Source organism: Pleuronectes platessa, chromosome 13 (assembly GCF_947347685.1).
Source record: "Pleuronectes platessa chromosome 13, fPlePla1.1, whole genome shotgun sequence".
Classification (NCBI taxonomy): domain Eukaryota; kingdom Metazoa; phylum Chordata; class Actinopteri; order Pleuronectiformes; family Pleuronectidae; genus Pleuronectes; species Pleuronectes platessa.
Window position 1 is genome coordinate 9,024,029 of NC_070638.1, and position 27,317 is coordinate 9,051,345.

General features: G+C 43.1%; 1 protein-coding gene across 1 annotated transcript in view; it reads left to right on the forward strand.

The window, feature by feature from the left end:
- Positions 1 to 3,517: 3,517 nt before the first annotated feature.
- cacna1eb (calcium channel, voltage-dependent, R type, alpha 1E subunit b) overlaps positions 3,518 to 27,317 on the forward strand; it is a 44,614-nt gene continuing 20,814 nt past the window's right edge. Inside the window, exons 1-13 of the mRNA XM_053437748.1 lie at positions 3,518 to 3,924; positions 8,843 to 9,103; positions 12,391 to 12,496; positions 12,956 to 13,095; positions 22,114 to 22,217; positions 22,510 to 22,668; positions 23,666 to 23,856; positions 23,930 to 24,033; positions 24,120 to 24,235; positions 25,767 to 25,820; positions 26,583 to 26,663; positions 26,838 to 27,047; positions 27,173 to 27,285. Coding sequence (XP_053293723.1) covers positions 3,518 to 3,924; positions 8,843 to 9,103; positions 12,391 to 12,496; positions 12,956 to 13,095; positions 22,114 to 22,217; positions 22,510 to 22,668; positions 23,666 to 23,856; positions 23,930 to 24,033; positions 24,120 to 24,235; positions 25,767 to 25,820; positions 26,583 to 26,663; positions 26,838 to 27,047; positions 27,173 to 27,285 — 2,046 coding nt within the window. The remainder of the gene's footprint in view (positions 3,925 to 8,842; positions 9,104 to 12,390; positions 12,497 to 12,955; positions 13,096 to 22,113; positions 22,218 to 22,509; positions 22,669 to 23,665; positions 23,857 to 23,929; positions 24,034 to 24,119; positions 24,236 to 25,766; positions 25,821 to 26,582; positions 26,664 to 26,837; positions 27,048 to 27,172; positions 27,286 to 27,317) is intronic.

The window sequence follows — 27,317 nt, forward strand, 5'->3', positions numbered from 1 at the left end:
TTTAATTGCAATAATGAAGACAATTATTGAATCTAATGGGCTTCAAATGAATAAGGGTTATAAGTGAAAGCTGCTCTATCCTCTGAGAGACAGGGCCCCCCACTGCTCAGGGCCCCCATATGTCCGGCCCTGCTTGTGAATAATGAAAGGATGGAGGTGCAGGTAAACAAACACTGCTCCCTCCCCGTCCTTCAATCTCACTGCGCACACCTCCTCCACCTGCTGCGCGGCAGGTATGTGGCTGTAGTCCACCATCTAGTGGCACAAACTGCACCTGAGCCCGTCCGCCTTGTGGCCGCAGCGTCTCTAAACGTGCTGCCAGACCTGTTGCATCCACTTAGAACCACCTGACCCTCGCTGAGGTGGAGTCGCACCATGCCAATGAACCCTCGTGTGCGAAGTGGCTCCCGTTATGACGGCAGCCCGCCCGCAGGAGGAGAGGATGACTGGGAGAGTCTCCATGGCGCCTGGCTCCTGTCCCCGTGCCTGTTTACGTTCCTCTGAGCCCCACTCCCCTGGCTCCGCGCCACCCGGCAGTATTTATAGCCATACAGCGGCGAGCATCACTCGAGGAATCCACGCGCAAGCCTCCTCACACCGCCGAACTTGGACCGGGTGAGAGGGGCTGGATTTGACACCTGGTCGCTGCCTCTGTGGAACGATGAAGGAGCGCGCGTCACGTCAAGGTAAATCCGTCTATTTCATTCATTAATCCTTTCAATCAGTTAATTGATATGCTGGCTTCCTGTCGCTGCATTCACCCTCCAGTTTGACATCTGAATCCTCATCTTTCTACTTCTTAGTGGGACTGCTGCTCCTCTTTCTTTCTCTTTTTTTTTCCACTTGTGAACTCTTTAAAGAGAATAACATCCCAATTAGCAGGACCTGTTAATGTGAATCTGCAGCTGATGTGCACACTTACATGATTACATTAGACGAGCCGCCGCTTGTTGTTCCTGTGCGTTCCTACAATTAATTGCTCTAGGATTCAGGAGGAGATCAAAGGCAACAATATGAGATTTGAAAATTTAAAAGCATCTTTAAGCAAGTGTTTCTTCAGGTTTACTTACCTATAGTTGATATAACATCAGAATCTTGTTCAATAGTCCTGGACTAAATCCTTCTTTGATGAGGATTATACTGGTTGGATTTGGCTGAAGATTATAGAAACACCTTTTCATATATACAAACATAAAAGCATTATATAGAAATAAATAAGCACCTTTAGGCAAGTGTTTTTATCCGTTAGGGAAATACCAGAACCTAGTTTAATACCCTCTTTTGATGAAGATCAGTCTTGGTCGAAACTAAATTACGTAAACACCTCTTCCTTTAACTTCAAATATAAAAGCGTCGTACAGAAATATAAAGCGCTTGAAGCTCATGTTTTAACTTTATTGATTAAACCGATAAGGTGTTTACTGCTGCAAGAGGCTCTTATGTGTAAAAAGCTAATTAATCACTGCTGACATCCATGATTCATTTTATTATTTTGCGTTTGAATTAGTGTCATCGATCCTCCACGCACATCATCCTACTTTGTTCATCCTGCTGTTTTCCTTTCTCCGCGCGCCTGTTGATTCAAGTGCCTTGACATTTAATATCCCATTCATCCCCGGCTGCAGAGAATGACTGATATGGTTTTAACCTGATGTGCTAAAAGAACGAGTGGCTGGTTGAAGCCGACCTCGCACACCCTCCTGCCCCCGGCTGTCTTGCGTCTTGAGGGGCAGAGCTCAGACTCAGACTGGGCTCGGTTCAGATGTGAGGAGCCCTGCTGCTGATGAGTGAGTCACTGTGCCTCTCTGCTCCAGCTCTCCCACACTCAGTCATCGTCCTCGCTGCTCCGGCTCAGTGGAACAAGAGCCTCGTCTCGTCTCCTCTCGCACCGGCTCATCTCAACCTCGCTGTTTCTTCCACCCTCACCGCCTCATCTCCCCAATAGGTCTCTGTCTTCACTTAATGCACATGCTATACTGGACAGTGGCAACAGCAGCAACAGCATATGTGTGTTGAGTTGTGTCCAGTATTCTGGAAACAAAGCATGTGACTGAGCAGAGATATTTTTAAGAAGCTGGACTCCTCTTCCTCCTCCTCATTACTTTCACTATAGACCTGCACCAAGTCTTATTCTGCCCACCAGTATGATTATGGTTACTATTCCTGTATGGCTGCTGGTGCAAAGATTTTGTTCCCCCAGTCTCGCACGGCTGCAAACGCAGATCCCACCGGCTCAGGTGATCATTTAGAAAAGTACAGACAAATGGTGGCACTCACTTTGAATTCAATTTGGTTAGTTTGGAAGGAAAACATTATTTTGTAGGAACTGTTCATTTTCTGTGTTTCTCAGCTGTTTTCCACATCCACCCTTCAATACAGACATTAGAGACATTAAGGCTTAATCCCATCCTAGCTGAGACTGCTGGGCTTGAATGGTTCAGTCGTTAAATACCAGTTCTATAGGGTCACTTGGATGACAATGTAATTTGCTTTATAGAGATAGAGGACCATGAGTCACAGCTATAGCCGCTCTGTGAAGCTCTAGACTGTATATGACGCGTCTCTTTGTCTTTGTGAAACCACAACATCCTGGTTGTGAGCGCTGCCATCTTACCATCAAGGACCAACTGAAACACAGGCTCCACCAAGTGTGAGTCCGTCTCTGCTGTCAATCATCACGTTTCACCAGTAGGATAACAACTACCTATAATAACACAAACCATCTCTGAGAAAAAGTTAATGAATGTGTACTTAGACTTTTTAGTTTGGTCCATGTCCCAATAGTGAGGAGGCAGAGTTCATGAGAGATGTCATGTTGTCCATCTTTACTGGCCTATACAATCTATGAGCTGTATTGTAGCGCAGCTGAATGAGCTAAATGCTAATATTAACATGCTAACATACACATTGTGCTTACATACCGATCTGATACAACATCACAACACTTAATCATGAAGCCAGATTTCAAATAAGTTTAGCATCCAGTGAGTGGTTCAGAGTGAACAGATATACAGTTCATGATGTGAGCTGATATTCATGAAGGTTGGAAAGGTTTCCTGTGTAGAGTTGATGCTGATGAGAGTTTTTGACCTGCTGGTGGTACCAACTGGAAAATCAGGGAATCACTTTTGACAGTGGAACTCATCGTCTGGGGAACCGTGAAGGTCAAATTTCATCCTTCAAACATTTCCCTAAAAATATCAACATTAAAAAGAGTGAATTGTTCAGGACAAGTAACTTCTATAGGCCTTTTGTTATCTGTGGAACAAGTTCATGGCGGTCTTATAGTTGCTGAGATAATTCAGTCTGGACCTAAATGGCAGACATCACCTTCCACCCCTGACCACTAGCAGCCAGTAGATTATAGACGATTACAGACATGATGTCAGTTGTTTTCAGAGCAGTGTCTCATCTATAACTATCTTGTATACCATTCACTAAACACATCATTTTTTCTATCTCATTTTTCTCTTTTGCAGCACTATGCTGAAGCCACCAACTACCAACCCCTGTAGAGATGTTCACCAGTTCAGACCAGACCCTCTCTCTAACACCCAGCACCCACTCTCCATCCAGCTGTGGTAAAACAAGAGGGACACATGCCCAGTCCTCCCTGTCCCTCCCCGAGCCTGAGGCCTGGAAGCCCAGCCCCACGGCGCGTCACGGCCTCGCTCAGGGAGCTCGCTCCAGTTCCCTGCAGGTCCCCCATGCCGTCCCCGAGTACCTGGGGCTGCCACCTCGAGCGGCCAGCTGCGATGTGCCTTACGGTCACGACGAGGGCTCGTCTGATCAGGGCTCAGGATCTCTGAGCCCCCACGGTATGCTGCGGCGGCGTGGGGGACTCGTGGAGCAGAAGGACATCATCATGGCTCACCAGGCTCACAAAATCCAGAGCACGCCGCAGGCCCTCAGGAAGGAGTGGGAGTGAGTACAAAAGAGATTCTGAGGCGAAGGAGTCCTTTTAAATTGTACGTGTAAAGATGCTAAATCTCCACGGAGGAGGATGAAAGTGCCAGGGTAGAAGAAAACACATGCTGTATTGTCAATGCAGTGATGGTTTTCAACCTCTTGGCCCTGTCTTGTGGGTCCATTACAAAGGCATGCTGGGAAGTCAGAGAGAGTCAATAGACCTTTTTCATTGCAGACATTCTGACTGGTCAAAGCAGAGAAAGCTCAGTATCAACATTAATGTCGCAGTAAACCATGTATGCTGAAAGATTGGAAATGGAATCCAGCCAACACATGTTTACATCTGTGCTTCTCCTTCTATGATGTGTCAAACAGTCGGTCATGAAAACCGATGATAGGAGTGCGACAGCCTGTAGCTTCAATAATATACTGAGCAGATTACTGTTTCTCTAAAGCTGCACTGATCAATATTTGGGATTAAGTGGATATGTGTGAATGTGTCCTTCATATTGACCAGTCCACAGTTAATTACTACAAACTCTGCAGTTCCCTTTAGATTTACTGAGCAATCTTACGTATGCTTTGCTTCGGCAGTGGGCGTGACCGGCGCTTGTGGCCCCGAGTGATAAAAACATGTGTGACACAGCTTTGAAGAAAAAAGGTTAAAGGTAACCTGTGGAGTTATTTGTAAACAAATCAGCAGATTCTGAGTTTCTCACCAACACATTGTGGCTCCTTTAGGTCTAATAAAAACTTTAAATTGATTTTTTCTTGATAAAAGCATTTGTAGAAGAACATTTTGGAAAAAGTTAAAGCCTACATTTTTAAATCCATTTTCATTTGTAAGCAATTTTCTTCTTCTTTGCCTTTGTTGGCTCGGTTCTACATGCTTTGTTGTGTTGCTACCAGCGACTGTTGATCAGCCGAATAAAGTGGAACCATCAAAACCAGGCCCCTCTCCTAAAATCGTATTAGTAATGGTCAGACACTCTGCAGGGGAGCATTGTTAACACAAGGGTTCAAATGATGAACCTTTACAGAATGAAACTCAACACTTTTAACTTGTTGCTTAGCTACAAAGTGCTTATTACAAAGGCTGCTCCATACAAGCAGCATGCAGATACAGGGCTTTTGTCACAAGCATTGTAATCGTTCCACCAATGAATCACCAGATCCTTTCCCACTGCTCTCGTCAGCTGATCAGATGTTGTTTTTTTGTTCCTGCCTGTGTAACATTGTTGGTTTACTGAAATCCGATGCCGGGTAGCGTTATTAATGACGGAGCTGAGGGTGTTTGATTGTGAACTTTTGAACTCCGGCGTCACATCGCTCTGAATATCTGCTTTCCACCACTTGAATGTGGAGTGGTACTCCATCAGCATGACCCCCCCAACCCACCAACCCTTCCTCCTCCTCCTCCTCCTCCTCCTCCTCCTCCTCCTCCTCCTCCTCATCTGTCCATCCATCGTCTGATTCCTCTTTACTCTACTGTACCTCCACCACCCACTACATGTCCACTTTACTGGCGTACTGTAATCCTCTCTTATGGGTTCCATCTTTTCCTCACATGTACAGTTACACATACAGCGTTAATCTAACATGTACATGATTTGCTTTTTTATTTGCAGCCAGTAAATGTCGTCACAATGAGCATCTGTAGCATTTAATAAGCTGAAATATGAAAAATTTGACCAAACATTGAGCAAAACATTGGTCTCAGAGTACTACTGTACATGCATTGTGGTTATTTGTCCATTAGGGGATGCTACGGACTCAAAGTAGAGGATCAGCAGGGCGGCAGCAGATGATGTCTGTAGAGTTGCAGCAGAGTTTGGATATTGTTGATTTTGTCCTTGAAATGTTAAATGGATTTTATGGTGACAAATTTGAAAAATTTCTAAATTACATTTCTGCGTGATTGAAAAAGCATTTTTTTGTATCACTCTCAAACTTTTCCTTGAGGTCCCTCTGTAGCTGCTCGGGATTTGGATCTTGTTTCGGTGCCGGTTCGGACGATTGCTCTGAAAACCACAACCAGGTGCTGATAGGTAAACTGGCACAGATCTTCTGGGCCATGAGCAGCGGTTATTGGTCGAAATCAAACTCACATAACTCAGAACTAGAGGATGTCTGTTGCTAGGGAACAGAGAGGAAAATAAAATGCTTAAACCACTCCAGTCAGTGCTGGGTGAAAGCCTGTCTGCAATTATATAAACGCTCTTCAGAGTCCTGGCACAAAGTACACCCATTAACGTTTAACTCACAGCGCGTGTCACCTGCAGCCTCGCTTCAGCTATCTGCTCCCGATGCTCGTGTTTCCAAAGACGTTGGTTCTCTTCTGCTGGACTGAGGACATTCAAATTCCAGCTGCTGTGCTCCACCACATCTGTTGCCCCTCTCGTACATTTAATCAGCTGATCATGACCCTTTCTGCTCGTGACCTGCTCCCTCAAAGTTTGCTCAGGCCGGGGGGGAAATTGATACGAGCCGTTCTTCCTGTTTCTGCTGACGGTTTATACACAGCTATTTACAGAAGGCCTTTGAATAGGCAGCCGAACAAAAGCCGAACCAATGCAACACACTTCTAAATCAGACTACATCTGGTCATCTGTGCGGTGCAGTGGGTCATCGGTGCGGTGCCGGTGACGTAAAGGAGATGTGTGATGACCTTGTGTGTGTGTGTGTGTGTGTGTGTGTGTGTGTGTGTGTGTGTGTGTGTGTGTGTGTGTGTGTGTGTGTGTGTGTGTGTGTGTGTGTGTGTGTGTGTGTGTGTGTGTGTGTGTGTGTGTGTGTGTGTGTGTGTGTGTGTGTGTGTGTGTGTTTGTTGGGAGAACCACATTTCTGTAGGAAGAGGTTGCTCCTTTGTTTGGCTTTTGTTGGCAGAAATGAAAAGAACGGAGCAGGAAAGTGAGAGAGAAAGAGAGAGAGCTATGTCGCTATGGAAACAACAGCAAAGAGAGAGATGGAAAATATGAAACCGAATGTTTGCGGAGATGGACCAATATTTATGTTGAGTTTTTTTATTTTTAATCGTTGTTATGTAAGACTGAACGAGAGCTACCACTGCAGGGACACTCGTGTTGACTCCCAGCAAACTGTCCACATGACGTGCTGATTAAAAACCTGCTGCTATTTTTACATCCTCCACATCAAGAGGTCATTGTTGCCTTTTTGTCGCTCTCCTGCTTTGCATGAAGTGACACTCCCGCCTGCTCCATGCACATCAGCAGAATCATGGCTGAGTTTCTGGAGCTCGGTTTGGGACTTATTCATAGATCCTGTTAAAATGTTTCCCCCCTCCAGTCTCCCCCAGACTTCGACTTGTTTGCCAAGCAAGAATTTGTCACTCTCTCTTGGATCGCAATCACAATTCCCACCCCCTGAGTCTGAGCCCTCGCTCACTGCCCGTCTGTGCGTCATATACCTGCACTATAGTGGAGTCTAGTGACATCTTATGATCTGGACTGAAGCTGCAATGGTGTTTTATTAAATGTGACAAACAGCAGCTTTATGCATTTAAAAGAAACAAGACCCTGCCCCCCGGCTGAAGTCTGTGGGGGCTGAAGTGGTCATCCTCGGGAAGGCAGTGGGGAAGGGAGAGAGCAGCAGATGGAGCGAGAGAGCCCAGTTGCCTAATGAGGTCTCACTTGTGGCACCGAGTGAGAGAAAGACCCGGCTTTCTTCTCCTCTCCCTCCCAAAAAGGGAGCAGCCCTCAGATCTATTTCATGCTCTATTTTTACTCCTGACTTTTACTCCAATATTAGAACAATGGCCTAGTTTTAAATGTTTTAATAGTGCAAGTCTGTCTGGATTGATATGAAATGTAAAAATATGACACTGACTGTGGAGGAAATCAGTCAAACTCATTGAGAAGGAGCTAAAGGTTATTTCTTCTATTTTCTTGCCTTGTCTCAAACTTGTTGCCCCGTTCTGTGCACTATCCCTGCTTCTTTGATTTAGTGTTAAATGAACTTCCACTGCCCTTTATCATTCCACAGCAGCCACAAACATCTTTATGTAATTGCTCTTTGAATCACATACCCACACAGCCGTCTGTATATAGGCTATATTGTCTTCTTTTTTCTTTTTTTTAAGGGAAAAGGTATTTGTTCATCACCAGCAAACTCTAATTGCTATGGTAACAAAACACATGTCCCTCCTCTCCACCAGCTTTCATTCAGATGCATTTTCGAATCGCCATCGTGAAATGTTGTACAGTGGGAGGAGGGAGTGGGGGTCTGCCGCCGCTTATGCGTGATCATTTCTCCTCTCCCCCAGCAGGTGATGATAAGATTGTAAGATTCCCGCAATTGTCTCGTGCAACATTCACGCACTGATCGGAGAAGAGGTTTGTGCGTTTACATTTTTTTAAGGATCAGGTTCTGACGCGTTAAACGGGGCTTGTTTTTTTTTAAGTTTACCGGATCGAGAAGATGCGTAAAGTTGGCGAACACTTCCCTCGGATCTCTGCGCCTGTTGAGCGCGCGGTAGATATTGATGACGCTGCTGCCGGTTTGTCAGATCAGATCCAAACGAGCTTGGATGTTGATAGACAATTGTGAGATAGGAACTCGGTGGATCTTCTTTTCTTTCTTTTTTTTGAGTATAGAACGCGTGCGTAAAAGTTATCCGGAGCTGACTGTAACGCACAGTTAGACCGATGGGATAACAGAGATGCTGCTGAGTGTTTGCAGTCGTTTTCTTCCTGAAATATAAGCCCGCAGCTGAATGATTTGATTCCCGTTGTGGATGTGGAGCTATACGTATTGGCAACTTTTTGGGGAGGAATCTTGGCGCTCGAAAAGCTGCGAGAGGATCGAAGGTGGACCATTTTTTACGAACCGATCCAAGAACAGTTATCATTAATTAGAAGTCTTCTTGTGGAGAAAACTGACTAAAACAGAGCGCCTCCTCGTCCTCGTCTCTTTGTAGAATGGCTCGGTTCGGAGACGAGTCCGCTGCCACCACGGTGGACTCCGGAGACGGGGACATGGAGCAAGGCGGGGACCCACAGGACCCGGAGGCGGTTCTGTCGGCTTCCGTGAAACAAGCCAAGGCGCAGCGGGCCCGGACCATGGCTATGTACAACCCCGTCCCCCACCGGCAGAACTGCCTCACCGTCAACAGGTCGCTCTTCATCTTCGCAGAGAACAACATCATCAGGAAATACGCGAGGAGGATCATTGAGTGGCCATATCCTTTCCATGAAAAACACGAGTTATGTGTGTGCGCTTCATGGTCGTAAGTTACTTGTGTTTGTGTGTGTGTGTGTGTGTGTGTGTGTGTGTGTGTGTGTGTGCTTGTGCGTGTTTGTGTGTGTTTGTTAGTTCAGCACCATGGACAGTGACAGGCTTCATGTGACCAGTTGTTACTCCTGAATCTCTAAAGAAGTTCAATCTAAAGTGCATTTTCAGTATTATGCATTATTTTTAATGTTTTTCAGGGTCTTTTCTGTTCACATCACCTATTGGCATAACCATGATTTCCAGTCATTGATTAAATCAACATCTTCCTCAATATCTTACTCCACATGGTTGATTTGAATCTCTTCTGTAACTTTCCCTGGTTTTATTCATCGGTGGGCTCCATGTGCTCCGGTGCTGGCAGCAGACAGAGAGTTAGCATGTGGTGATCATTAGAAGCAGAGCTGCTCGCTGTGGGGGTGGCATGTAGGCACATCTCCTCTGCCTTAGTGATCATTGGAATATGAACCCGGCCATGAGTAGGTGTCAGTTCAAATCCAGCAGGCAGCTCTCCTCTGCTTCCTGCTGCAGCATCGACCAACACTTTCTTTCTATAGTGAACTTGCACTGAGCTGACAAAGATGATCAGGGATGTTTTTCAAAGCAAATCAATATACAGTTCAATCACAATCTCTAATTTCATCCAAATCCAGCAGTGCTACTCATTTACCCCAAATTATCATTTGTGGACTTGCAGACAAACTGTGTGCATGTTTCAATGTTTTCATAGCAAATACCCGCTCAATAACATCCCTCAGTTGCCATATCTACCCACTGCTCCTCCTGTCTTACACCCCCTCCAGTGCAGCATGCCAGTCTCCCACTGTTACCTAACCACAGGCTCTGCGGCTGTGTGGGAGTGGGGGCTACAGTGGTCAAGACTAGCTGGCCACTGGCAGCGCGGAAATGTGACTGCCGGTATCATCGAGGCAGAGGCATGTGGGAGAGAGCTAAGCAGTAGTGCTGCGGAGGATCGTGGGCTGTAAAAGCAACACATGTCAGAGTATCGACCGGGTGAGACCCAGATATTTGCGGAGTGTCCAGGCTCCGAGGCTGCAAGTTAAAAAGCGATTCATATGAATTCTGAGCAATAGTCTTTGACTGTGTGTTGCCGCACAGATCCATTGAACAACTTTCACAACTTTAGCCGTTGTCTATTCTCTCCATCTCTGTACCAGATACGGGGTACCAGTTATACCAACACAATGTGTCTAATGAAGCAGAAATAATTGATTAATTAACAAAAACTTATAGTTATTACTTATATGTTTTTATTAAGCAGCTTACTTCCCATATAGACGGTAATAAAACTGATCAGCTGTAGACCAAAAATTCATATTTTGAGAACCATTTTAGCCACTTTTCAAACTAATAATTTATGCAATTATTTGCTGCTTTTCTTGATTCTTATAGATTATTGGTTATACAAAATTATATATTCAAAAAACGTCCCCTTTGGCAATAGGAACTTGTGCTTTTTCGCTCTTTTAAATCTATGGAGAAAGTGGCAGATCCGTCAATAATGAAAGTGACTGAAGTTGTAGCCACGTTGCCTCATGTATCTTATTAAATCACATTCAGTCAATATGTAAAAACCATAGAAACAATCATATTGTTCTGAAACAAATGTAAGTCAATAGCTGCGTGGTGGCAGATTTAGAAAACTGAATAAAACAGCAGTACTGTGTGAAAGATGGTTAACAGCAGTGTGTGTGTTTTGTCCTACAACAGTCGGAAAAACACACACAATGCATAATAATCCGTTTGCATGGTAATGGGTTGTAATAGAGGTAACAGTGTGGAACATTTCTCATTTCCCACTTTCCATCGTTCTCTTTTCAACTGCCTTCAATGGCAGGAGTGGACTTGTCAGTGTGAGGCAGTGTCGGTCCCAGAGGAACCATCAGAGCTCTCCTCTGTGAGTCAGTGACCCCGTTTCACTCGAGCCAGGAAAATTAATAACAGGGAGCAGCTGCCTCATGGGAACTCCGAGGGCCTGAAAGTCACAAGCACACACTAGTGTCAAGTGCCAATGCGCGTACACACACACGCACACACACACACACACACACACACACACACACACACACACACACACACACACACACACACACACACACACACACACACACACACAGATGTTTCTTTGAAGGTAAATGGTTAGAAGAAGGTGGAGAAACCAGGCAGAAATAATGTAAAGTGTTAAGTTAAGTTTAGCTTGAATAAGTTTCCAGAAATAACTTTAAACAGTTTTCACCCACAGAAAACATTCAGACACTTATGTTCTGAACATGAAGAAATAATGTCTCAATCCAATGATTAATACAAAATTATTATTCTATTCACCCCGGTCCGTTTGTTTGTTTGTTGGTTTGTTGGTTTGTTGGTTTGTTTGTATGTTAGTTTGTTTGTTATAGTTAATGGATCTTGATGAAAATAATCTGGCACAATTACAGAACTGATATCTATGAGTGTATGAAATTTGGCACAGTTTGATTTAAGGGGATACTACATGGATGTTTTGACATACAAGAGCGAGGACATGGTAGCAGACCACAAACTGTGTTGCCTGTGGACAGTGGAAGGAGCTCTGAGAACAGTTTAATGTAGTTTGTGTTGTAAGACCAGGCCGACCAAGGTGACTTCTCTTACTCACTTCACTCTCTCTCTCTCTCTCTTTCCCACTCTTACCTGCTCTCTCTCTCTCTCTCTCTCTCTCTCTCTCGCTCTCTCTCTCTCTCTCTCTCTCTCTCTCTCTCTTTTCATGAAAAGCACTTTTAAAAAGCTGGTTGCCATGGATACTGCAATCTCTCTTACAGATTGCTTCCAGTGCCAGAGAATATGAGCCGTGCTATAATTCATTTGTCATGTCATCATTCATGCATCTATGTTTTTTCCTAAATCCACTGAAGCATGCACACGCACACACACACACACACACACACACACACACACACACACACACACACACAAACACACACAAACACACGTACTTTGATATATTTACGCAATTTAAAAAAAGTAAATAACAGTTATCAGTGTATAGAACAGGTAAAGCTTGTATTATATTATGGGACTTAATACTGTAAAGATGAACTGTATGTACCTCATCCCTGTAACACTGGCCTCCAAAAATGACATTTGAGCTGTTTTATGTCTTTACATGTTTGCTTTGTTTGTTATTTGTGCCTCTTGTGCTTTGCAAAAAATCACTCTCCTTAACTCTGCCGCCTTTACACCATTCGAGTACATGATCCTGGCCACCATCACTGCCAACTGTGTCGTCCTGGCCTTGGAGCAGCACCTCCCAGGAGAGGATAAGACCCCCATGGCAAAAAGACTGGTGAGAACAAGATCAGTTTTTTAACACAACCTCAACACACAAACAGGTTTTTGTGCCATTAAATGCAGAAATAGAAAACGTACAGTAAAGGGCAGAAAATCTTTACATACCGATTTTGAATGGAGGACTTTTACTTGTATTTCAATTATGTTTCACTTGGTGTCTCTTTACTTAAGTGAAGGATTTATGCACTTCTCCCATCACTGTTTACCTCAGATATAAACTATCATGACATTGTGTGAATGTATTTTCAACTGCAGCACATACAAGTAAACATTGAGTCTATACTGGACCTAATGTTTGCAAAACACATCCTAGGTTATAGTTGTAAGATTATGGCCCTATGGTTCATGGCTATAAGTATATTAGTTTTTACATCAGTTAAGCTTCTCATCCCTACAGCTTATAACCTGTTGCTTTATTAGTCCTACTTTCCATGCTGCTCCATTATTCCCACAGGAGAAGACAGAGCCGTACTTTATTGGGATCTTCTGCTTCGAGGCGGGGATCAAGCTGGTGGCCCTCGGTTTTGTTTTCCATAAAGGTTCCTACCTGAGGAACGGCTGGAACGTCATGGACTTCATAGTCGTGCTCAGTGGGTGAGTGAAATCAGCAGATAGGTTTTCAACACCTGGCTTTTTGCAAGTCCTTTAATCTTTAAAAGTGGGTTAAATATATATATATATATATATTTTTTTTATTAAAAAAATGCTTATAAGTCTAAATGCTGAATTTTTAGAGGCCTAATTCAAAAACTGACACAACCAGACACCGGCAAGGAGCAAATTACACATGAGGACAGGATGTCACAATTGTAAAGCCTGTGATCCCAAATGCATAAGTGAGGCAGAAAGCAGGTCCAATTAAAAACAACAGAGTTTCTTAAAAAACATAAAATAATGGTCAGGAAACAAAACAGGCAAACTGAAACTGTCTAGGACAAAACAGGGCAGAGACCAAACTGACCACAACTACTCAGACGACTCGACAAAGACAGAAGTGAGGACCTGAGTTAAATACAAACTGAACTGATAACAAACTAGAGACAGGGGGCACAGGACAAACAGGTGAAACAAGTCAAGGCAACAATCAAAACTGGAGGGAAACACACAAAGACAGGCAGGAAGTAAACAGGAGATCCGAACTTCAAAATAAAACCCAAACTCTTTATCTCAGAGCCATGACAAGAAGTGAGAGCTCAGGCCAAAGTCCAACAAAAGATGAATCAAATGTCCACAACCAAAAAACCTCAACAGTCCAAAAAGTATCATGTCGTCCAGTGTAACAATGTGGCACATTGATTTGTTTAAGGATTTTATAGACAACAAATCATTGCTTCATTTGTTGACAAGAGAAATAACAGATATTGTGAGCCTGATCATAACGAACTCAGGTCAGAAATATGAGATTGTAGTTGAAGGATTGCAAAATAGTATTAAAATATGAAAATTCCAAATATAACAACGTGTGTGTGTGTGTGTGTGTGTGTGTGTGTGTGTGTCTGTGTGCCTCCTCTCTTTTAATTCTGAATTTGGTTGAACTCCATGATGAATTAAAAACTCCACTGCTTGTATGAGAAAAAGTTTTAAATTATTGCTCAGCAACTGGTTCTGCAATTAGTTTTGACAGCATTCATTTTCAGTTTACCACGCGGCGACTAGTGAACCAAATGATTAATTTCAGACGCTGATTGTCGAGTTATGTCGGCACACTCATGCATGCGACTCCAGTTGTGTCAACGCTTATCCATATTTTTCCATGTGCACAAACTGCGGTTTACAGGATTCCAATCCCGACATGTTGGACCTGACGACGTTGCGGCTCGATGGTTAGCAATGGCTGACCCTATCGGCCGGTCTTAACGTGGATGTGATTTGTCCTTTTCAAGCATTTACATTCACACGCTACATCTATCCACAGGAAGAAACAACATAAATGCAGGGGAAATGTGTGTGTTTCCATGGCGCAGTCAGGCTTTGCAGTCAGCAATAGGTGGGCGGATAAGTGGATTGGCACTTGTGTCTAAAACCTGCTTCAGTTTGCCCCCAGGACCTCTGTGAATTAAATGTGAATGCAGCGCTGGAGATGTTATGCAAAGAGAGAGAGCTAGAGAGAGCAAGAGAGCGAGAGAGCGAGAGAGAGAGAGCGAGAGAGCGAGAGAGAGAGAGAGAGAGAGAGAGAGAAAAAGAAGGGATGAAACGAGGGGAGGAAGGAGGAGGTAAAACAAAGAACAAACGTAATGAGCGACTTCATTTGTTCCCTGTAAGACTGGATTTATTGAAATAATTGTGCAGGAGTTAAGCCTTGTTACCAGTGGTGAGCTGTTTATGGCTAAGTGTACAGTATTCAGGATTGCGAGAGGATTGCTGTCGGCATGTTGACATCTCATTTCAACCTGACACCCACATCCTTCTCTCTATCTGTATCCTTTTCTCTGCATCTCTTATTTCTCTCCGTCTCGCTGTCTCTCGATCTGCCTGTTACATAAAAGGGACATAAGCATTTACAGACCAGTTAGTGCCAAGGTCTGCAAACAGAAGTTTGGGGCTCATAATCAGGAATGGGACAGTTTTTAGGTTTTTAGAGTTGTCAGTGAAATTTGATTTAAGCTCCTTCACCATGTGGAAGAAGGGTTTGAAGGGATAAACATTTATTCATATCAATATTATTCATATCTATTTTTCTATTTTCATGTCGTATTTCTATATTTCATCACCTCCTTTACACCAGAAAATTAGCAGGTATGAGCAATGTTTTGAAACAGAGCTAAACCCCCCAAAAAAGGAGAGTGACCCCTTCCCCATTGCCTTTGGGGGAGTTTGCCTTTCTGTTTGAAAGAATCTCCAAATCTGAGAAGCTCTCTCGCCTCGCTGTCTTGCCAGTGTTGCCTCTTGCACTCTACTTAAGAAAGATGTACAAAAATTAAAATAAAGTAGACAGAGGTTCAGGGCTATTTACGCGCCGACGCCCGGAAGTTCAACGCAAATCAGAAAAAGGTGCAGCGTGAATTTTTGGACCGCCAACGTAAGGAAGAATGAGAATAAATGAGGGTGTTTCCATCACTGACTATCATTGCCAGAGCAGTTAAAAACTCATGTCTACTGCAAACTAATTTCACTGGGGAGCGATACTGATTGTATCCAATCCCATTGCACACAAAAGCCAGATGTTAGTGTTGTTTTAACAGTGTAAAAGGGCCGTTATCGTGTTATATAGAGTTCAGAGAGGTAATGGCTAGTGAGCTATAGTATGGACCAATCTCAGACTTTAGTTTTTCCACATTTAGTATAAGAGCATGTTGAAAAGAAAGCAGTTAAACTCAAAATGTGGCTGTTTCTGCTGCTTCTGTGAACTCGGATATTCGAGTTCAGTCTTTCTGATACAACGGATCGTGTCACTCTACTGTGTGAACTGCACAAAGTGTGTGAACTGCACAAAGTCGTCACTGTGCAGGCCACAGATCGTCTTGTCCAATTCAAGTCACAGCTGGAATCTGTAACTGACGACCTGGTTTCCTGCCTCCTATCTGACACATTTTCTGGTCGCACATGTGCTGCTTTCCTGTCCTCTCTCACTCTGTCAAACACACACACATACATACAAACACACACACACACACACACACACACACTGACTCTCTCACTCTGGTGGCATAGTACAAGTAAGTCAGACTTAAAAGAAAACACACATGTGTCATATAGAGGCCGGTTGGGAATCAAATCGAGGCCACTGGGCCAGCGCTGGCGGCATTCATTCCATTTCATATTAATGAATTGCCACCAGTGAATCTGCTGGGACGCTGAGCTCAATTAAAATCCTTAATCTGAGTGAAAGAGTGTGTAGCAAAAAAGTCAAGAACAACTCACCCACACACCAATATCAATCACTGGGATTCCTAAAATGGTCAATTATATCCTGCGGCAAGCAGATTGGCTCAGGTGGATCTGATGCTTTGATTAGCAATACGATGTCTCCCAGAAGACTTTGTTTGTGTGTGTGTGTGTGTGGTTGTGTGTGTGTGTGTGTGTGTGTGTGTGTGTGTGTGCTCATTACTCCATTTATCAGACTGCAGGTTCAAATTGTTTCCACAGAACCCGATGCCCTCATGTTGTTACTTATGTTCTGATAACTCCCTCATCAGACCTAAGTGATTCTGATCCCAGCTGTAGCTGCACACATACCTCTAGGTGTGTGTGTGTGTGTGTGTGGATGTTTGCTGGTTTCCCATCACGTGGTTTGACGGATATCAGCTTTCCCTGTGTTGCCCCCCGGCTGCTGTCCCTCTTGCAAAGTGTGATATTTGGCTCAAATGGTTGCTCTTTAGACAGAATGAATAATACAACTGGGTGGGAGTTGGGAGTGAATCATTAGCCATCTGGCACAAAGACAGACACACAGGAGTGAGAACAGTCTCACTCTTTTGTGGCGGCCTTCACACCCCGAAGCAGTTTGCATCTGCAGCCTCAAATGTGCACCCATGGCCTGATAGAGGTCGGGTGGCCAAGGGGCTAAAAAACTAGATGGACCCTCGTTCCCCACTCCACTCCATCCCCCGTCTTCTGTCCACATACTGTATTTACCCTAATGCGCTCCTTCCTTTCAAGTACAGTGCACAGAGCAGAACACAGCAACTCTATTATTTACCAGAAAGACAACCAGTGCTCCTCAGCTTGATTACTATTGCACAGGACCTCCCAGGGTGTATAATGTGTTTGTTGTAATTCAATTAAGAAGATTTTAAGTTAATTTCAACATAGTAGTCAATTTGTTGAGTTCACACTGAACAAAAACAAACCACATCATCCAACTACACTTGGTTATATTGTAATATACCATGTGAGCAAAATTTTAACAAAAATAATTAGGGTGTAAACACAAGATTTTGACACACAGCTGAGATTGGAGATCTAAAATCAAGTTTCACTCACAAGATCAGACTCACTCACAACCAAGTGTATATTAACATATCAGTAGGTCAATGCCCAGGTGTACTACTGCCTTGCTAACAGACAGTGTGATTGGAGAGTAACTGTTTTTGAGATGCGGTCGACACATCTGAACTTACACTTATACAAAAATAACACAAATTGCGGGACGTTAAAAAATACGATCAGTTAATATACCCACTCGTTCAAATGTATATTTACAAATGTCTCCTAATGTGCCACAATAGAAAAAGCATTAGCATTTAAGTTAATATATTGTACCATATGATTATCATTTCCGGAAGCTATGGAGGCCGATTGCTTTTAAACGATGTTTCCTATCAAGTGATTTACACACAGCACAACATTTCTAAAGTTTAATGCATAAAACCTTCGAAACTTTACAAACTACAAGCTGCAGATATTTTATCCTGGAAGTTTGGGGCCTTACGCATTTGCAGGTTTAATCCAACTTTTTGTTCAAGAGTGTAAATTCTTGACTTCTGCTGATGTTTTGGTCTCATCCACCACAGCCCATCTGTAAAACCTTGTGTCAAATTACAAAAAAGGGTTTCACCTAGCAAAATCTAATGAAGAAATAACCCTAAAACTCTCTGTCTTGTCAACAGCATGTTTATTGTTCCTGGTGTTTTTAGGGACAGCAGCAGTTGTGTCAGCTTGTATAATTAAGCTGAATAAACAATAGCCCTCGGTCCCAAGTGGGTTTTCGTTGGGAAAACATCCACCCAGCCATTTATGCTATGACTAATAATGAGTAAACGCCTTTTCCATTTAGTCCCAGCTATTGATGTTAGCATTCGACACATCATTTATGTTTTTCCCTATTTAATTCAGCCGTTAATTTGTTGATGCATTATGTTGATTCAGCTGCTTATTACCATATGCAGAGCTGTGCTGAAATAGGAGCAATGTGATTACTGTAGTTTTGCGCCATGTTCTCAGTGTAGGTGGAGGTGTGTGGGAGAGGCTGCATTCTGTGCATGTAATGAATTCATGCTCTCCAGAGCCAGTTTGGTACAATGCTGAACAACAGTGCTTCGCTTAAAAAGCCAACGAGGAAGAGATTAGCCTCTCACTGTGAACACCAACTCGTGGCTGGATTGTTACAGAGTTGAGTCAGTGTGACGAAGAGTGACGCGTGTGCAGCTATTCCATAAGTTTAATTGTCTCTGATAACAGTATTTGTACGATAGGACATTTTTCTGTCTGTACTTATGAGTTCTTTATATAAAATTGACTTTCAGTCACAACTCTAGAGATAAATAATGATTTCCACTTTAAAAGCAACCGAAATAAAAGTCAAAAGACTGAATAAAACTAAATGAGAACTGTTATACACATTTTGAGGCAATCTCGTTTTAAAATGAAGACATCAAAACAAAATAACTTATTGGACTTTTAATCTGCTTTTGTTCTAAAGAGGGCCAGTTTAGGGGTCCCCTTGAAACTGTCTCATATGTATTTTGCATACAGTAATAACTAAAAGAGACTTGTTTCTGGTCACTACTGGAACAAAGAGATCTTCAGTTTATAGGTCAACAGGTTTTGGGCCTAATTGTTCATCTAGTGATAAATATTCTTCGTCATATTCTGTTAACACACTGAAATACAATGCAAGTAAGTAACTGAGTTAGGCTCCGTCCATCTTTGTCTTTGGCTGGTGGCTGCAGCTCGAGTTTTAGTGGGTAATCTGGACACAGTCCATTACATAACCTATTGGAGGACAGCTGTAGCTTATTTTGTACATGTCAGCAATAACCATCAGGACAATCAGACTTGTCATTGTGTGAGTTAGTTTCTAGAACACATGTCCTATCCAATCCAACTCAGGTCCGATCTGTTTACAATGTTCTGCACTGCAGCTTTAAATAAAACAGGACCAAGTATTGAGCCCTGTGGAACTCCATGGGTATTTTATGGCTCATTTTTCAACTTTCAACTTTTCTTGTAATGTTTGCTAATTCCTAACTTGACCGTACAGTTTTGGGATGTTGGATCATCAGGACCAGTGGTTATGCTTCACTAGGTTGCACAGATGCAAATATTAATAATAACTGATAATATGTCTTTGACAAAAAAACATTTCACTGCTGTCTTCAGACAAAGGCTTTATGCTGAAACAGCTTTGTCAGTCGTTTTTTTTATAAGAATTCATTAAATGAGGTGATTCATTGAGCTGTTATTTCATTATGTGGTTTTGCCTTTTTACTGCCCTGGTTCTGGGGAACATTAGTGATGATAGGTGCAAATTAGTGAACAGCATGTGAACTGTAAAATATAAATGAAAATCTGCAGAAAAACATTTTCTAAATTAAAAAAGGAAAATTACCTCATTGTGTGTCATTATGTGATGATTCATGGGCGACCACAGTCAGACACTATGTTTACTTTAATTTTGAGGGAGCCTCTGCTGAATTGTGCTCAAAGCGCAGCCCTGAAGGAGCTTTGCTGTTGTCCCCTTTGTTCCCTGTGTGGTTTGAAGGCTGTTTTCCACAGGAGCCCGATCTGTGGGTCTCACTCACTCACTCACTCACTCACTCGATATCCTCCTTAGGCCCACTAAATAAGAGAAAAGATACAAAAACAAACAGCTTATCAGTGTTTTCTTGTTTCTTGTGTTCATTAATTCACTTTACTCTAATTAAATATTCCTCAACCACTGGCTGTGCTGCTGTTTGTGTGTAGAAACAAACACTCTTGAGACATGCACAGCAGCAAATCCAGACAAAGGTGTAAATCCCACACTAATATGAATCTAGTGAAAAATCATGAAACACTTAATGTTACATGATCCAGTTTTTGGATCAGCTACATAGATGAAATATAGATAGATGAAATGACAGCTCCTGAAAAGTGAAGCCAAAACCTCTTGATAGGCATTAACCCCGCCCCCTCCGTGTTAGCAGCTAGGACATGGCACAAATTAAAAAACAACTCACTACAAATTACACATTTTACAGCAATGGTTTCTGTTATTTTTTATTATTTCAATTCTTATCTCAGTGATAAACGTTTAAATTCCATACTTTTCTGGCAAGTTTGATTTATATTGCTATTTACTGCTATGAAAAAGCCATGACTGACTCGCAATTGGTTGAGCGCGTCCAAGACCTTGACACTGCAGCTCCCCGGGCTGCAATCACTACTGTGCAGACTTTGGCTCCAGATGACGTCACCAGGGCAGGATGACATCATCTGTATCCAGGATATGTTGGTTTCATTTTTGTAGATTGGGAAGAAGTAACTGCGGTGGAAAGATGCTCACTCTGTCATCCTGAGCATTACATTTTGATGGTCAACTTTTGGAACAGCTTCTGAGCGGTGGACAATGAGCTCTCACCGCTTTGAACAGCGTTTTCAGGTTTTCTCCGCATCAGCGTGAACACGGGCTCGCTCATTCACTCACTCACTCACTCGGCCTCGCTCCCTCCCACTGCTTTCAGGAGAGATTCTGCGTGGGCTTACACTTGAGTTGCTGCCATGTGCTTTCTACCCCCTGCTCACACACACATGCACACACACACACACACACACACACACACACACACACACACACACACACACACACACACAGCACACTTATACCCTCCCCCACACTTCCCAACACCTTCCAAAGATTTTGTGGGTTTGTATATTTGTATCTGTGTGTGTGTTTGTGTGTGTGTGTGTGTGTCAGAGAGAGAGATGGACAAATGTTGAACAATAATCATGATTTCTAGGATCATTTCCACAGCTCAGTTAAAATATTGCACAGCAAATTAGCAGTGGATATTTACGCTCTTGTCAATGCAAGCGTTGGTGATCAGGGCCACCAAATTGTCTCGGCTTATAATGAATTGAGATGAGAATGTTGCCCGTCATGTCGAGACAAAGGCAGCACTTGAAAATTGTATCAACATCATCTTATCTCCGATGAAAACAACACAAACCCTGATTGAGCCACTGCGGCAAGAAAAACCTTCAAACATGGTGTTTCTGGTGAACGCTGGTTAGAGACGTGGCCTGTTGGTGAACCATGATGCTGCTTCTCAGTGTTTGTGTGTAGGTGGGGGGAACGTGAACGTGTGCGTGGGCAGATGTGAGTAGAGATGCCTGCCAGGTGAATGGTGTGGTGTGCATTCTTTGTCTTTCGCCGCACACGTCTGGTGCATTGAATAAATATGTTGCATTACTCACCAGCGGCACGATCAACCATTAACAATTTATTATTCTGCCTCTTTCCTTAAAAATTAATAACTTCTCCAAAAATGACCTCGAGTTACTTCCATCTGCTGCGCTTTAATTATTTTTTAAAATAAATTTGAAACACAATGTGGACAAAAGCATGAACCTGCAGAAAGGATCGAGAGGCTTCGCTCCAGATTAAGTTATTAACGGCTTTTTTTACGTCCCTGTTGTGTTTTCTCTATCTGAACCCTCTTACTTTATCTTCTTTTCAGGCCATAATAAGTAAAATAATCTGTCTCCCCTAACAAACCAATTATAAACTGATGACAACACTGGAGTATAAGGGCCACAATCAAATCAGAGAATTAAGTCGCCATTTTACGAGAATTCCGTTCACCCACACCTAAAGGGGGAATGAGGGGCATCTTGTTAAATTATAATTTTAATCAATTATTCTATATATATATATATATATGTATTCTGTTTGTGTTTGTTCTTCTCCAGGATCTTGGCCACTGCCGGTGCCCACATGAACATCCCAGTTGACCTCCGAACCCTGAGGGCCGTGCGAGTGCTGAGGCCTCTCAAGCTCGTCTCCGGGATCCCCAGTGAGTCGCTTACTGACACTGCCTCTCTTATATACTGCCCTGTCAAGGTCAAACAAACTGATATATTAATGCACATGGTTCTTCTGATGCTTGGAGGTTTTCCTCGTCACAAATGCTTTTAATTCAGATGAGTCAGTCATGTTTAAATAGAGCAACACTTGAGGATGAACAAGAGTGACTGTACATGATGATGGTCTCTACTTGTCCTTTTGTGCCACATCTTTTTAGGCCCTATTTGAGAGGAGTTAGACTTTGATGCTTTATACTTGTGTTAATCTGTAAAAACCCTCAGGCCTGCAGATCGTGCTGAAGTCCATCATGAAGGCCATGATCCCGCTGCTCCAGATCGGCCTCTTGTTGTTCTTCGCCATCCTCATGTTTGCCATCATCGGCCTGGAGTTCTACAGCGGGAAGCTCCACCAAACCTGCCTGCCATCGGTCTACATCCTCGGTACGATCCGCACACACACACCACCTGCAGACTCTTCCCGTTGAGATGCAAACAGCAGCTGTTGATCAACGATCGCTTTTTTATTCTGTATTACTTTACCGTTAAAAGATTGTTAAAGTAATTTGGTTGGCTCAAAAGAAAAATACACGTTTAAAACCGTATGAATATCACTGTGCATTTCTGAGTCTATGTCATTGTTCTGGTTAATAACTGGTTCAATAAAAGGGGGGTGGACATTAACGCCTACGCTGAAAGGGATGCTAATTAACTATCCATCCATCCTCATTTAATTAACCACCTCACCATTCGTGGGCCCGTCTTGTCCTCAGATGCACCTGCTTTTGTCACAATACTGATCCAAAAATGTAAAATATACTCATGCTTTGCTTTTTAGAAGATGTTCTATCTGCCACTCCAAATGTTAGGTTTATGCTTTTCTTTCGTGAAACAGAGGGAGTGAAAACTTTTGTTTGAGAAACTGAAGCTCTTGTAGATCACAGCAGCAGCAGCAGCAACAAGCTCAGGCGTGTTATTAGAGTAGTTGTCGGCTGATTTAGCTGCTGCTTAATTAGTCAACAACTAGTCTGTAATCACACGCCACACCATAGCAGTTACTGTCATCGCCAGGCACAACTGGGAGATGGATTGAAATATCAAACCTGAATGAATTCACAACAGAAAACAAAACAAAGCGTATCCCCTATAAATACCCTATAAATATACAATTAAAAGGTTGTTCTCATAGAAAAGCTAGACCTACCAATATGAATATAAATAACATAATATTTAGTTCTCATAAGCAGCACATTGGCCCACAATTGGTGTACGTCTTCAACTTAGATTTAAAAATGGCACGGATAAACTTCATTTCTCTATTTGTCACATTCATAGAACATACAATGGAGGAGGAGACTCATTTAGTTTAAAAAAAGAAATCACCTTGACGAAATAACTGATCAACACAGTGTAACAGTTACTCCGTACTTCTTTTTTGCAGAAAATGAAACCGTTGACTCGTCGGAGTTGGCGTTTGCGTGTGGAGTGAGGAGGTGTCCGGAGCTGTACGACTGCAACGACACCTGGATCGGGCCCAACGACGGCATCACGCAGTTCGACAACATCCTGTTCGCTGTGCTCACCGTCTTCCAGTGTATCACCATGGAGGGATGGACGGCCGTCCTCTACAATGTGAGCTCAGGTGTCCGGTCGACAAACGACACGCTGACCGCTGTCGTGAATTAATGAATGTTTTGGCTTTCAGACCAACGATGCCTTGGGTTTCACGTGGAACTGGATGTACTTCATCCCTCTCATCATCATCGGCTCCTTCTTTGTGCTGAACCTGGTGTTGGGAGTCTTGTCTGGGTGAGTGAGACTCTGTCTGTGTAGGACACTGAAGCTTCTGTGTGTATTATGGATTATGAGAGCTGTTTTCATGCTCCCGTCTTCAGAGAGTTTGCCAAGGAGAGGGAGAGGGTGGAGAACCGGCGGGCCTTCATGAAGCTGCGGCGCCAGCAGCAGGTGGAGAGAGAACTGAACGGCTACCGGGCCTGGATAGACAGGGCAGGTACTGGGCACCAGAATAACTTCACATCTGTAGATAAACACCTGATGTTTTCATGTGATGGAAGTAAATGAGTGAGTGACTGGGTTGTTGATAGTCTGATCAGAAAGGCCTCTGTCGCCTCATAGCAAGAAATTTCCCGGTTTGAATCTCAGCTTGATCTCTCTATGCTGAGTTTACATGTTCTCCTCTCTCTGGGTTTTCTCTTGATATTGTAAAGGTTGATTGGAGACTCTAAATTGACTCTAGGTGTGAATGGTTGTTTGTGGCCCTTGGATACGTTGGTGCTGGCGTTGGCCCGGCCTCTGGCGACCTGTCCACGTACCCTGCCGCTTGCCCAATGTCAGCTCCGGCTCCCCCCACAACCCTTACAGGATAAGCAGTGTATGTATCTGATGAATGGACGGATGGCTTGTCTGCTCTCGTCATGAAAGGCTTTGTTCCAAACAGACAAAACCTGATGTTGAACGCCATCAGACACATGGTGGAGAAATGATCTAAGTGTAAAGTGTAAGAGCTGCGGATGAGTTTGATGTTGTTTATTTGCCATGAATAGTAAATTAAATTATGATTTATTTGTTTACAAAATTGTGCCAAGCAGTCACAGGGTTTTCATCGAATAGCATATTAAGCACATAGTTCGACATTTCAGGAAATACGTTAATTCACTTTCTTTCCAAAAGAAAAGATCGATACCTCTCAGAGTGAGTCTGTATGTAAAATAGAGCAACCAGTACATGACGCTGTGTGAACTGCTGTTTTTATATGTTAGTTTTCCATTGGATTACTTAAACCAAATATAAATAATCATGAGCTTCAGAGGTTTCTCCCTGTTTTCTGTTGCCGGGGGTATTTCTCACCTTTTTCTACATTGAACCCTTTATAATCTGTGAAAACTGTATAAACAGTGATTTGCCTGCCGGTCTAGATATTTTTTTTCCCACTGCTGAGGAGTTTTTGGACCTACAGTAGAGTGAAGTTGCGTGCACACACACACACACACACACACATACACACACACACACGCACACACACACACACAGAAATCTACATTGCTAGTCTCCCACGCAAGCAGAGGGTGAGAAAAAGGTGATACTGACTCACTGACTTAAATTTGTGCGCATGTACATCCACACAAGCGCTTTTCTGTGTTTGTGTGTTTACATGCATATGTGTGTGTGTGTGTGTGTGTGTGTGTGTGTGTGTGTGTGTGTGTGTGTGTGTGTGTGAGAGAGAGAGCTGCTGTGCATATTTAGTGTGCATGAATGTGGGTGAGTGTGGGAAGGGAGAGAGAGAGAAAGCTCAGCGAGAGGGAGCGGTTGGGAGAATGTAAGAGAGCAGAAGAGCTCTCTCTCTCTGAAGGAGGTCACACTGGCCTCACGGAGCTTTCATCAGTTTGGCCTCAGCTCCTGTAAATGTTTGCAGACGTCCTAAATAATCCAACGCTGAAATCTATATCTCCCATTGTCTGAATGTTTGATTTGGTGAAAAACAAACAAGTCTGTGTATAACCTCGAGTTGTATTGCATTACAGAGGAGGTGATGCTCGCGGAGGAGAATAAAAGTTCAGGGAGATCGCCGCTAGACGGTGAGTTCACAGGCTTCAGATTTACACTCACCCCTACAGATAACACCTGTACCTAATACCGCTATTTATAACTGCGTATGAAATCTTTAGTACATGTTTTAGCACAGAAAATACTCATAATACACATGATTTGTGGCAATACTTCAACTTACCCAAATGAACAACCACATTACACACACTCACACACTCACATTCACACACACACACACATTCACATACATACACACACACACACAGACACACACACACACACACACACACACACACACACAGATATTATTTACACCCCTTTGCCTTATTCACATTTTGTAAAACTCAGTGGACAATCAATACCCCGTAATGATGATTATATAATTGGAGGAAGAACTTTATAGTTTCTCACAATAATCCTGCAAATAAATAAAAAATGGAAATCTGATAATCCACATTATTCGGACCAGCATAGTATTTAGTTCAACAATTATATCTCATCTCATCAAGACATATTTTATATTACCAGAACTATCATATTTGAATTATCTATTTATATCATTGATCCTAATTATATACTAACTTTGACTTATGGATGGACACATGTAGGAGGACGAATAACACTTTTAATTACAGTGCATCACAAACCACTCACCACCACCATATGTTGTCTTAATGCAAAATATGGAGTAAGACATTTGAAGTAATCGAGCAGTTATCACTCATTCAATGATTTCATTTTCATTTCCTCAGAGATTCACTTAACTTAAGTTTTTCTGGATCATTTTTTAGTTCTGAAGAGAGCGAGTAAGAAGACCGGTGCACGTAGAGGAGCGCCAGGGGACGAAAAGTTAGCGAGCATGTCCACAGCAAGTGAGTGGACAACTTTTCAGTCGTTAAAGTTTCCTGCAGGCCTCTGTCTCTACTTCCTGGCCTTTCTCTCTGAGCTCTGTAGTGTCTTTATATTCGGTGTATTTCACCTTTTCTTCTGCCACTTTCCCTAAAACCTCCTCGAACCCCTCGTCCTTCTCTGTCCTCTCTTCTCAGACATGTCCCGATCGAGGATGAACTTCCGCAGTGGCCGTCGTGGCCCAGCTGCCTACCTGCGACGTAAAGAGCGCATGTTACGCATCTCCATCCGCCGCATGGTGAAGACGGACACGTTCTACCTGATGGTGCTCAGCCTGGTGGCTCTGAACACCATCTGTGTGGCCATCGTCCACCACAACCAGCCCGACTGGCTGACCGTCTTCCTCTGTGGGTCTCATGTTTGTTTGTTTGTTTGTCAACTACAGTTTAATCCTTCAGGTCATGTCTGATGAATGCATTGCCGCCTCTTGCTCCTTGGACTTAATTTCTTTTTGTTGTTTAATTGTCACCAGACTATGCAGAGTTTGTTTTCCTGGGGCTGTTTTTGGCTGAGATGTTTCTGAAAATGTATGGTCTGGGTTTCCGGCTCTACTTCCACTCATCTTTCAACTGCTTCGACTGTGGGGTGAGATTCTTCATCCTTTATTCTGATACCAT